The sequence below is a fragment of the Aulostomus chinensis genome, chromosome 9 (assembly GCF_037954235.1).
Source record: "Aulostomus chinensis isolate RoL2024-O1b breed Wild chromosome 9, RoL_Achi_v1.0, whole genome shotgun sequence".
Taxonomy (NCBI): domain Eukaryota; kingdom Metazoa; phylum Chordata; class Actinopteri; order Syngnathiformes; family Aulostomidae; genus Aulostomus; species Aulostomus chinensis.
The window spans coordinates 3,681,385-3,693,606 of NC_141328.1; the positions used below are offsets into that span (position 1 = coordinate 3,681,385).

General features: G+C 46.0%; 1 protein-coding gene across 10 annotated transcripts in view; it reads left to right on the plus strand.

Annotated features, from left to right (window-relative positions):
- plekhg5b (pleckstrin homology domain containing, family G (with RhoGef domain) member 5b) overlaps positions 1 to 12,222 on the plus strand; it is a 76,279-nt gene that overhangs the window by 34,026 nt on the left and 30,031 nt on the right. Inside the window, exons 1-2 of one of the 10 annotated variants that reach the window (XM_086213160.1) lie at positions 3,364 to 3,401; positions 5,156 to 5,406. The exons of 5 other annotated variants lie outside the window; for them this stretch is intronic. Coding sequence is in view for 2 of the 5 variants with exons in the window: in XM_086213157.1 (XP_086069283.1) it covers positions 3,369 to 3,401 (33 nt within the window). In the remaining 3 variants the exon portion in view is untranslated. Of the gene's footprint in view, positions 1 to 1,825; positions 2,080 to 2,366; positions 2,702 to 2,852; positions 3,402 to 5,155; positions 5,407 to 5,906; positions 6,302 to 12,222 lie in introns of those variants that run through there. 4 more of the 10 variants (XM_086213158.1, XM_086213159.1, XM_086213157.1 and 1 more) reach the window with 4 other exon arrangements.

Sequence of the window (12,222 nt, forward strand, 5' to 3'; positions counted from 1 at the left end):
ATCAGAGAGTTGTCAAAAAGTTCTTCTTCAATATTGAACAGTATTTCTGCTGGAAAATACCTGAGTTTCAAAAATACTATAAATGTCGAACTGTCAGGCTCTTTATCTTGTGACTTGTGTTTCCTGAAGTGCGAAAAAAAAAAATCAACAAAACGGAACCGTTCCACACTCACTCTTGATAGGGGTCGTGCAACACCCGTAATTTGTTCCGCTGATTTTACACAGTTCTTGGTACCAAAACAACTCGGATACAACCATCAAATGAAAGAATACATTTAAAAGTGAACTTCTGCTACTCTCAGTCTGTCCCATCATGTGGCGCCTCAGCGGCAATGCTAACCGTTAGCTTCCGTCTCACAAACACTGGATCTCGGCTCGGGATTTACTCCCCAACAATAAACTACAGCTGCAGGTCTGTCACCCTCAGAAAGCACAAAGCTGTGTCGCGCTCACACTCACGCGCACACACACACACACACACACACACACACACACACACACGTGTTCGCTCACTCTTTAGGCTACACTCGCTAACGCTGTAGTACAGTGCAGTGAGAACCCTGCCGGTTTGATCCAATTAACCCATTTGTGAACCTGCGGCGGTGGTTTCGGGAGAGACCGGAGGAGGCCATCTCAGGCGCCGCCAGCTCGGTCCACGTCTGGCGTCATCAATCTCCCAGAGCTACGAGATTTCACCCTTGAGACGGCATTTAGCAGTTGTAGCTGCAACGGTAGTTAATTCGACTGTTGTGAAGCCAAATGCCGATTTAGCTGGACAGCGCTGCCTGCGGGGCGGCTGAGGAGAAGAGGAGGGCTCTGTGGTATCGCTCTAAAAACTGCAGTTTTCCCTATGGATGCTTTAGTGTCTGTTCATATAAACAACCTGTACTTAGCTCATAATGAAGGGGGGGGGGGGGTGTGTATGAGGGATTACAGGAAGTAAAGTCTGCACAGACCCTACAAGTACACGATCTGAAGTATTCATCCCCCTCGTGTGCGCTTAAACACTTGCGACATCTCCTATGATTCAAAGTTCTTCTTTGGACCCTTTTGTGCTGGAAAAACACACGTTTGTTCACAACCCCACATCTCTTCATACCACAGCCTTTGTTAACCGTGAACGTGTCCAGGATTTACAGTCAGATTAATTCACGTCTGGAATCACCAGTTAAGGAGGAATATTTGAGTGTTTGTGTGTCATGTACTTGCTTTTTCTTCTCCTGCTGGTTACAGCTCACATCATCATAGATAGATCTATTATTCGTGGGTGCCTGAGCAGTAAAACTCCCCTTGTTGCTCATCATCATCACCATCTCCGATCATCAGGCAGCACGTGTAAATAAACTAAAATTAGGATTCCCTTTTTTTTTTATAAAAATAACTCAAATGATGAGAAACTCATCAGTGTTGTTGCTGATTCATTTTTTTTTGCTCTCTGACTCATTGGTTCACCACTGCAGGCATTTCAAAATCCAGGACATATGAATTATTCGGTTTTTATTTTGCAGTGCGTGCCATCCCACCCTTTCACCTGGTGTTTTGACAGGAACCCAACACAACTCCCTTATTTGACCTGAGGGGTCAGGGGGTCACATGAAGAACTAAATCAGTCAGCGAAGCTCCACAGATTTCTCCCTGAATCTCAGATTCAGTTACATTCAACTCGGCTGAAACATCAAATGGAAAAGTTTGCTAATCCTCCAGAGGAAGAGGATCAGTTTCAGTGGGAGTTTACATGAGTCAGCCGGGATGTGTGTGAGCTAGTGGGTGTGTGATTGAGGGAGAAGGCGGGGCTGATGATCTTCTGTGGGCGTGTTTGTGTGGTAGCCCGCTGTAGTAAACAGTGGTCCTCTCGGCTATGTCACGTTCTATAGATGAGACTGTCTGATTAGCTCAGGCTGCTGTTTGCATCCTCAAGCTCAGGAGTGCCCTCACAGCTTCACCCACTCATTAAGGGGACGACGCAGCAAGTCGGATTCAGGCTGGGACTAAACTTTGGACCCTGCAGTTATTGATTGGAGCTTCTGCTGAAAGTCGGAGACCTTGCCTTTCCTGGAACGGGGTGGTTTTTTTTCTATGGTAGGTCTATTTATTCAAAGGCACCCTTCGTAGCTGTGATTGTGCTGCTTGGATGCTGCTTATCGCCGTGGCTTTCATTCATTGTTTGTCGGAGGACATTATCAGGGAGCAAACCCACGCACCGAGACCTCTGATGCAGTTTTATCTGATTTTCGCCGTCTGTGTGAGGTGCTCACATCTGTCCAGACTGGCACTTAAAGGCTCTCTTTTCCTTCTCTGTCTGCATATTTGACATCTGCTTCTCATATCGACAGCCCAGTGTACCCCCTGGCACCCACCAGCGTTCTCTCCTCTCCGTATTCTTTACACCAAATTGGAAGTGGTTTCCAAATAATCCATTTCCATGTCAAATTTGGAACAGCTTGGCTCCAAATAAGCATCGGGTGGAAGTTCTAATTTAAGTTTTTTTTTGTTTTTTTTTCATCCTCTTTCTCACTTCCTCCTTTTTTGGTCTTGCTCACCACCCTCCTGTCTACCTCTCCTTCGTCTCTTGCCCTGGAGCTATGGATAGAACAGCTGGTTGCGTCACAGCCCGACGTTGCCTAAGACAGCAGTCAGTACACTTGACTTTGTTTGAGCGAGAGGGAGAGAGAGAGCGGGAGAGCGGCTGCTGCAGCGGCTGGTGAGCGGTGCTTCTATCCTGTGGTTGTATTGATTATTCCTAATTGAATGAACTGGAGTGTCGAGCTTGGCTGTGTTTAGCTCTAAGAGGATGGAAGTGTGTGTGTGTGTGTGTGTGTGTGTGTGTGTCTCCTTAAGAAGCATCCTGACAGTTGTTTTCTTGGTGAGGACGCTGCGATGGTGGCATGTATCATTCAGGTGTCATGTAAACATTTGACTGCGCTGTGGCCTGTGGGCCGCCAGCTGAGTCCAAATCAGTTGTGGAACTTTTATCTGCCAAACTTATGTTTCAAAGGCTGGAATTAAAGGCTTTTCTGCTGACTTTGGCTTAAAAAAAAAAAAAAAAAAGGCATTCCAGTTGTCCAATAGGAGAAGGAGCAGAAGAAGAAGAGAGGGTCATAGATTTTTTTAGGCAAACCTTTCCTGCAAGTTGAAACAAACGTTTGCCTGGATTGCGTCATCCGCCTCATAAAAAAGGTGTATTTACTTGTTAGCGTGTTAGTTCTGTATTTTAATTTTTGGGCTCAAATGTGAAGCTACAAGCTGGCAAGAGGAACCTGGTGGATCTTTTTTTTTGTTTGTTTGTTTTTTTAGGTCTGAGATGAAATTTGATCCAAACCACATTTGGAGTTGGTTTGAAATTTAGTTATAAAATCAGAATTCCACAGATGCGTCTCAGTCCGGCTGCTCTGGACACCCAGGTAGGATTTAAAGTATCTTTAGCATCACTCCTAACTCCTGGCTGACGTAGGTTTGTGTGTGGTAGGGTGGCGAAGTTTGGACACGGCAAATCTGATCTGACAGGCGTGGACGTTTGCCCTCAGTCTGATTGGGGCCTGACGTCGTGTTGAGGATACGCTGCTGTACGTGGGACATTTAAAACACGTCAGAAAGAAAAATCAGTAGTCGACACAACTGTTCTTCTGAATTTGCATGTTTTATTAGAGGGGGAAATACTAATATGTGTCCTCCTTCCTGGAGGGGAATGAGATCGCTCTCTGCAGAGCTGCCAAGGTGTTGCTAACACAAACTGGACCTGTAGCTGCTGAACGTCTGCAGTGTGTAATCTGGGAAAACCCACTTTCTCCGTCTTTCTTTCCGCTGTGTGTCACTGTGTAGAAGAGGTCGACATTGTGTGTGTAGTTACTGTGTCATCAGTCTGACTTCAGTTTCTATCAAACAAGTTGGTGAGTCACATAAACTTGTCTGGACTGTAAACACTGGATAGTGAAGTGTGTGTGTGTGTGTGTGGGGGGGGGGGGGTTGTTGCGCAAAGTGACATGTCAACAATCGCTTACAGCAAATCTTGACTCAGACATGCATGCACACATACATAAAGGCATGCTGGATGATTAGCAAGTGTTGCTCTTGCTTTCAGTTTCAGCTTCAAAGAGGAGACACTCAGCCCTGGACTCCTCAAGTTTTGGATTCCTGTGTAACCCAAAGTTATGTGCAGTTCACACAGGCCGGCAGTAGTTCAGAGTCCGCTTGGTGCTATTTCTGTTTCAATGAGAATACAAGAAAGTGTCTCCTAACACAAAACCGCAAAAATTAGCATGTCTGGCTCGCTACCTATTTGTGACTACAGCTTGCGATACATCCCCGTCATAAAACATGCCATTAGCACGCTGCATATGTATAAATGGACTCAGTTTTATATAGCGCTTTTCTACCTTAGCGGCACTCAAAGCGCTTTACAGTGTCGTCTCATTCACCGTTCACACACACACACACACACTCACACACTCACACACTGATGGTGGAGGCTGCCATGCAAGGCGCCAACCTACTCATCAGGAGCAATTATGGGTTCAGTATCTTGCTCAAGGACACTTGGACATGGTCATCGGGGATCGAACAAGCGACCCTTTGGTTGCTAGACGGCCACTCTACCCCTGAGCCATGCCGCCCGTCTAAGTCTAAAGTATATAAACAGCATGTTTTGGGCAACATACAGTGGTAGCGAAGGTGCTACGTTATCAAATTAAGCTTAGTTTGCAGCTCGATGTTCAACTCCTGATTCTGTTTGGGCGTCACAAGCGACACAAACTAGTTTTAGCTGAATTAGTGGAACATTGTACCTGTTTTATGTATAATACTCTAAATAATACTAGAATTAAAACTTCTACATGAACACATCAGTGCCTCACGTCTGTTTCCATGTGGTTTATGGCAGGATTTTTCCTGGAAAGCGCAGCTTTAACTGCAGTCTTTTAGCATTTTACAACACATATATACTTCAGCTACAATTTTTAAGACTCTTTTGAGGGTTGTTATTTTAAGGAAGTTCAAAAGCACAGGTTGGAGTGTCCGGCCAACTCTCTGGGTTAGCATTAATCAACTAGCTAGCAGCAGCTGATGTTAGCAGCAGTTCAGCTGAGGGTAGATGGGAGACGTGCGGGTCTGCTGACCTCTGCGGCGGTGTTGATCTGCTCCTGTCTTCCTTGCTCCTCAGGTGTGGCAGCAGTGACCATCGGAACACTTGTGACATTTGAAAGTTACTTGCAACAAGCTGGCATCATCCTCTGAAGGCGCAGGTGTCTGTCGGTGCAAATTTACCAAATTCTTCTTTGCACCTGCTTTTATGGGTTCTCCCCTGCAGATCGGCTTTGATAATGATGTCATCGCCTGTTAAAAATGATGCTTTCAAGTGAATCGTGTGCCCGTAACTTACAACCGGGGGTCATTTAATGAACACGTGTTGAGGTAACGCACACACACACACAAACACACAGTCACACACACACATTTTCCTTTCACCTTGAAGGATGAAACAAGTGCCTCTGTTTGAGTGAATCCATATGCGTGCGAGGCAACAGGACTTTACCTTAGCAGAATGAAGCAGAGCAGGTTAATAGGAAGCAGACATGCAGACCGACAGCCAGTCTTGTTGCATAAGTGCTGCAGGAACAAAAAAAACCCCAGGCCCCTGGCTCTCCCTCGCCGCCTCCTCAGCCAGCCAGAGGACAGATGGCGGGAGAAGAAAGCGAGCGGCATGCATCTCCCGTGCCACTCCTCCACAGATGCATCGTTTATTTATTGAAAATAAATCAGACCTGGGCCCGGCCTCCCCTTTGATGTCCCGCAGCCTTACTGGGCGCTGTTTCCAATCCCACCTACTGGGCCACAGCTAATGGCAACTCTGTGTAATGTTTAGGCAAGCAGGCTCCCTCCAGCATACATAGGGAGGCCCTGGGGGACTGTGAAGCTCGTCGGTATGAAACGGTTATTAGAAAAGTAACATGTAGCCGAGGTTGACCTTCCCCCATCTGTCAGCTGAGCCTGATGAGAAGCACGTAGCTTTGCTAGCTTTTCACGCTTTTCACGCTTTTCACCCTTTGTCTTTTTTTTCTTTTTTTTTTATCACTCACAGTCCGTCTTGCTGAATGCAGGGACTGATTTATTGTGCCAGGTAGCAAAGCAGCGAGAGGGATGATGAGTGGCCAGAGAGAAAGTTCCAGATAGCAGCTGATTGGTGGAGGAATCCGCACGTCTTGAACGTGTGGATGTTTTTTGTTTTCTTTTTAATATGAAATATTCAATGTCATATTGACCTCATCAAGGGAAACTCTATTTCATGCCAGTGTTGTAAACTGAAAAGGTAAGTTTCATGAATCAACATGTAATGCCTGGATCGACAGATATTGAAAGTGGAGCAAATATTCAGTCGTTCATCGTAGTCTCAGCTTATTGTTAGGGTTGTTTTTTTTGTACTTTTAGTCACAGCAGCACTTTACAGTCTGGCTTCAAGTAATAATTAGTAGTCATTTTAATCCAGTGTACGTCAGAGTTTTGTTAGGGACACTTTCCAAGTTCAGGTTTATACGATGGACTTAAATTTGAAGGCTCACATTTGTGCTGTTTCATTGTTGCCAGTGCTTCACAGGTCCTCTGGAGGGAATCACTGCCTGAAGAAACGCATACAAAAGTTACAAAATATAACAATAAAGTGTAATACTGATTTACAATTTTTCAGTTGCAATACTGGACATTGCATTTTTTTTACACACACACACACACACACACACACACACACACACACACACACACACACATATATATATATATATATATATATATATATATATATATATATATATATATATATGAAATTGGCACCCACATGTCGTGATTGTATCAGGAGAAGGCTGTAATACATCCAAGAGAGCAGCTCCAGATCATGTGATCAGTAGGAATCCATAAGAATTAATCGTGTAGGAGCTCTTATAATCAATACCAGCATTTTTCTGACTCTTGCAAAACAATCATATCAAACTCGTGTCTGCGCTGCTGCTTTTAGCAGAAGGAAGAAGCATTAAAAAAACAAAAGTGCTGGCTTGACGTTTCCCAAATGGAAAATTGATCAGGAATCAATAAGGGAATCAATGGAGAATCAGACTAAATAGGAGAGTCAATAATGGCAACAGTGTGAATGAAATGCCATCAATTTAGCTCTCCTGCAGTCAATTAACCCCCGATACCTTAAGATCCACTAATAAAAATGATCCAGTACTGAAAGGATTACTGGATTAATCGTTTCTAATATTTAACAATAAAATTTTGATAAAGATTGTTTTAAATGATGAATTAAAGCTTTAGATACAACAGCATAACATTAGGATAAAGACAATCATGTCTTCATCTATTATTACAAAGCTAAATAACATGTAGATGTGTCAGCCATTATCGTAAAAGAGCAATATTGTGCTTTATTTCTATCGTTTGTGCTGTTGTACAATTTTGTAATATTTATACTCTAATGATTACAGGTCAAAGGTCACTACATTTGTGTACTTAAAGTGTGGAAAAAGAGTTGTTTATGAGTAGCAGACCATGAAGCGATGACTTGTGTCTGGCTTTCATGTTACCTTAGACTAGTTGGATGCTCTAGACTGCGTGAGTTGGTCTGTCTGGATGCTTGACTGACTCCTCCACTATTTGAACAAGACCCTGCATGACTGTGCCTCATCCTGCGCTAACCAGTCATTCGCATTTGCAGGTGTGTTGATTGTAAATGACAAAGCTCGGGTTTTGAAAAGAAATAACAAAAGAGGTCGACTTGAAGCAACCGGGAGTCCACTGTCAGTCCTGCAGCTGGTCTGTACTCACGATATGTAGAATGGATGCTATCAGGGGTTAGCTCGGAGGAGAGGTTAACCTTGAGGAGAGGTTAGCCTTGAGGAGAGGTTAGCTCTTAGGAGAGGTTAGCACTGAGGAGAGGTTAGCCCTGAGGAGAGGTTATCCTTGAGGAGAGGTTAGCCCTGAGGAGAGGTTAACCCTGAGGAGAGGTTAGCCCAGAGGAGAGGTTAGCCCAGAGGAGAGGTTAACCCTGAGGAGAGGTTAGCCCAGAGGAGAGGTTAACCCTTAGGAGAGGTTAGCCTTGAGGAGAGGTTAGCCCAGAGGAGAGGTTAGCCCAGAGGAGAGGTTAGCCCAGAGGAGAGGTTAGCCCAGAGGAGAGGTTAACCCTGAGGAGAGGTTATCCTTGAGGAGAGGTTAACCCTGAGGAGAGGTTAGCCCAGAGGAGAGGTTAGCCCAGAGGAGAGGTTAACCCTGAGGAGAGGTTAGCCCAGAGGAGAGGTTAACCCTTAGGAGAGGTTAGCCCAGAGGAGAGGTTAACCCTGAGGAGAGGTTAGCCTTGAGGAGAGGTTAGCCCTGAGGAGAGGTTAGCCCAGAGGAGAGGTTAGCTCGAAGGCATTAGCCCTGAGGAGAGGTTAGCCCAGAGGAGAGGTTATCTCGAAGGCATTAGCCCTGAGGAGAGGTTAGCCTCAAGGAGAGGTTAGCCCTGAGGCGTTAGCCCCGAGGAGAGGTTAGCCTCAAGGAGAGGTTAGCCCCAAAGGGAGGTTAGCCCTGAGGAGGCGTTAGCCCCTACCCGAAAGGATGCGGTTAGTACAGTCTGCTGTGACTTGGACAGCTTGGTAAAATGGAACGATTGGGGAGAAAAAAACATCTTTAACCTTTAGTGATGTGATGCTTTTATGTTGATAAACCTGTGATTCCATGTTTTCAATAGTGTGTGTGTGTGTGTGTGTGTGTGTGTGTGTGTGTGTGTGTGTGTGTGTGAGAGAGAGAGAGAGATTCTTGTAACGATGGCAGGGATGAGTTTGCTCTTTGGGTGTGTGTCACTAAGACAAACAGCTGTGAGTGTGTGCGGTCACCAACCTTTTCATCTATGACATCAGCAGGGGGAGGTGAGCTCTCCCCTCGGCTCCCACAGTTCCAGTATATTCACTTTTTAAAAGATGTCACCTGATTGTATCTGACAGCGCAGTGGAGGTGATTCAGACGGAGACAGACCTCTGCGTTTGCGTCTCGCCGCCTCCTCTGGGTTGGTTCTCTGAACGGGTTTAGGGAGTGAGTGTTTTGATGTTGACCAGCTTGTTGGCGCCACGACCTCCACTACTGGATTCTTTTTGGAGTTAATGTAGGTACCGATTGTAGGAAGCAGGACAATTCTGCTACCAGCCAATATGATGGCTGGAGATGTTCTCAAAGTTCAGCTGTCAAATCATCGTCTCTCTCCAGTTCAGAGACGGTAGGAAAGGGAACCCGCTGATGGGTCTGCGCGCAGAATTCCCACCTTGATTTGACTTTCAGCCCAGGATTCCGCGGAGGAATTCTGATAGGTCGTTGGCGGCGTGCAAGTGAAAACAAGCTACGAGTGAGCTCACCACCAGGCTTCCGTTTGGTCTGCAGCTTTTGCCCATAGTTTTTTTGCCCAAAACCGAATTCACTTTGACTTCAAACTCAGCTGCGAATGCACACCGCGGTGCGTGACTGTGAGAGAATCTGTTAATACCTTCCTACTGCTCTTTGACCTGATGCAAACACTAACATGCACTCTCTGATGCACGCTATTACATAAGTGCTAGGTGTGCTCTGGCAGGACAAGACGTCCTGACATTGGCAGGGAAGCAGCTGGGTTATCAGTTTATTCTTAAGAAAGCACATTGCTGACCACGCTTGCCCTTCACAGCAGCCATGTGATGGATCGCTCTTGTAAGATATTGATTCAGATCTGCGTTTCAAGTGGCCTTCCCACCGGTGACTCATGTAATTCCACACGCAGACTGATTACTCTGAGATTTTCCAGTGTGCATGGATGTGGCGAGCTGTCCAGACTGCTACAGAATTCTCCTCGGGAGCCAAAATTGCAATGGTGGTGAGGAAAACGCAGCCAAATCGAAGTGCCAGGCTCCTGCTATAAACCCGCAAGTCTTAGCCGTGATTTGAGAGCATTTTCGTACGGTTGTGTGCTGGTTTAGAGCTCGCCACCGAGGCCTCTCCTGCTCTGTCTGCCCCACAGCAGCACACGCCAGCGGCTTCAGGGATAGCCTTCATTTGTTGTGTGCTTCTGTGAGGAGGGGCGAGCGTTAAGGTAATAATCCTGATTCACCTCGTCGTCATCGCCTTTCAAACAAGAGGATCTTTACTGCAGCGTAATCATGGCGGATGCAGGCGTGGAGCGGGCATGTGTGTGCTCTCATGGTGCGTGGGAGTGTTTGCGTGTTTGACGGATGTGTGGAAACAAGGGTGCATAAGCAGGTGCCACGTGGCTCTGGATGTGCTTAGCTAAAACAAGGGCTGCTGTTCAGCCTGTGGGTGTGGGTGTGTGTGTGTTCTCAGCTGTTAGGCAGTGTGTGTGTGTGTGTGTGTGTGTGTGTGTTGCATTTCATCTACAGTCACTTTTTCTCCCCTGAACCTCCTGACTTAATCCAGGCAGATCTAAGAGTAGGGGTTGGGGTGGGGGAGGGCACACGCGACACACACTCACATGACACATGTTGTCTCACACACACTCATACACTCGCAGGACGAGGCACGCATGGCTTCCCGTCAGCTGTTTCGCACCGTCACCATCTCTTTCAGTCTCTTAAACATTCCTCCTCCTCCTCCTCCTCCTGTTGTGTCGGGATCCAGAACCAGAAAAGGCCGGAATAATGAAGGTCTTGGTACCCAGGTATCAATCATCCCTCTCATCGATAGGAATGTTCAGTATTACAAAAATCCTTGCCACGCACATCCAAAGCCTGAACTGTGTTATGTTGAGTGTGTTTCCTCAGGTGCCTGACTCCAGAGTAAGATTACAAAACCTGTAGTGGGTCTGTGGAAAGTCTCTCTCTCTTTAGTGCGTTCGTTTTCCCTCCCAGAACCTCGTCTTATCGAATGATGCACTTATTTGTCCTGGCGAAAGCATCCGATAGTTTCAGCTGCTTTAGATACAGAAGGAATGTGAATGCTTCCACCTGATAGCGAGGAAGCTATCCGGACTGTTGTCTAAAAATGGCAGCTGATTTGCTCGCTTTTTTTTGTTTTTTTGTCTCCAGACTTCATGGAGAAAATACCACACAAATGAGAGGGGCTGTTGGACTCTTCAGCGCCAAACTGTGTGTGTGTTTCTCTGTCTCTGAGGTAAATTGAGGTCAGTGATTCAGTCAGCGTTGAGACAGTTTACTCATCTGCTCTGCAGTGATTGAGAAATGTCTTCACCTGAGCCTTGCCGTAATCTCTCTCGGACTAAAGTTAGAACAAGTTTGAACAGGGTCTCAGAAGGAGGGGCCCTGTAACATCAAGCCTGAGGAAGACCTGACGTGGGTGCTGCGTGCCGCATGATCGCTCGGTGTGCGCTGACCACTTTGGTTCAGACATTTCTCAGCGAATGTTTGGCGTGAAATGTCTCTACGAAGATTTGTGATCCCTGAGGAGTGACTCTCTCCGATTCTGGTGATCCTTTAACTTCTCCTCTTAAACCGTCCTTCCTTCTGGTCCAAAATCTGTCCAACACTTTGATTTGTGACTGAAATTCCAACAATATAATGGCGTTACCATCAGCCGGAGCTGTACTTTGGCATGTGGCAGTAGACTTTAGCGTTAAATCATCGTATACACAACCGCAAAAGCCCCCACTGTTGTTGTTTTATTTGTTAACAAGGGCTTCATCCCGGGAAACATGAATTCTGCTACACCAAAATCATCGCCAGCTGAACCTGGTATTGAGTTTTCATTGCCTGCTGCAGTTAAAAGCGAGGCAATGCGATTAGAGGGACCCAAACACTCAGCGCGCAGCTGCGTGGAGTCCAGTCAGGCCAATCGTCGCTGTATTCAAGAAGAATTTCCATTTGTTAAAAGGTGGATCTTATTATTCCCGTTTCTGTATTCATGCATTCATGCTCATTACAATATAGATTATTTGCTAACTTGCTGGTTTCTCTTTTGGCGTCACCGTGTCATTGTCACCAGTTCAAAGAGCTGCATTACCATCTCGAGTGAGCTCACCTCCCTGATCCCGATGCAAATCAACACAATATTTCCTTTGGCAGAGACCGAATGTGTTGTGGTTTTCACCCCCGCAGGAGAGCGCGATGCGCCTCTGGTGCTGCTTCTACTGGAAATGAAAAGAAAACTTTTTCAGATGAATGAAATTACATGGATAATGACCGTGTACCTCCACTTCCACACCTTCATTGTTGCCCAGGACAAATTTACGTGCACCTAAAAGAATGCGGCCACATGCGGTCCAGACCT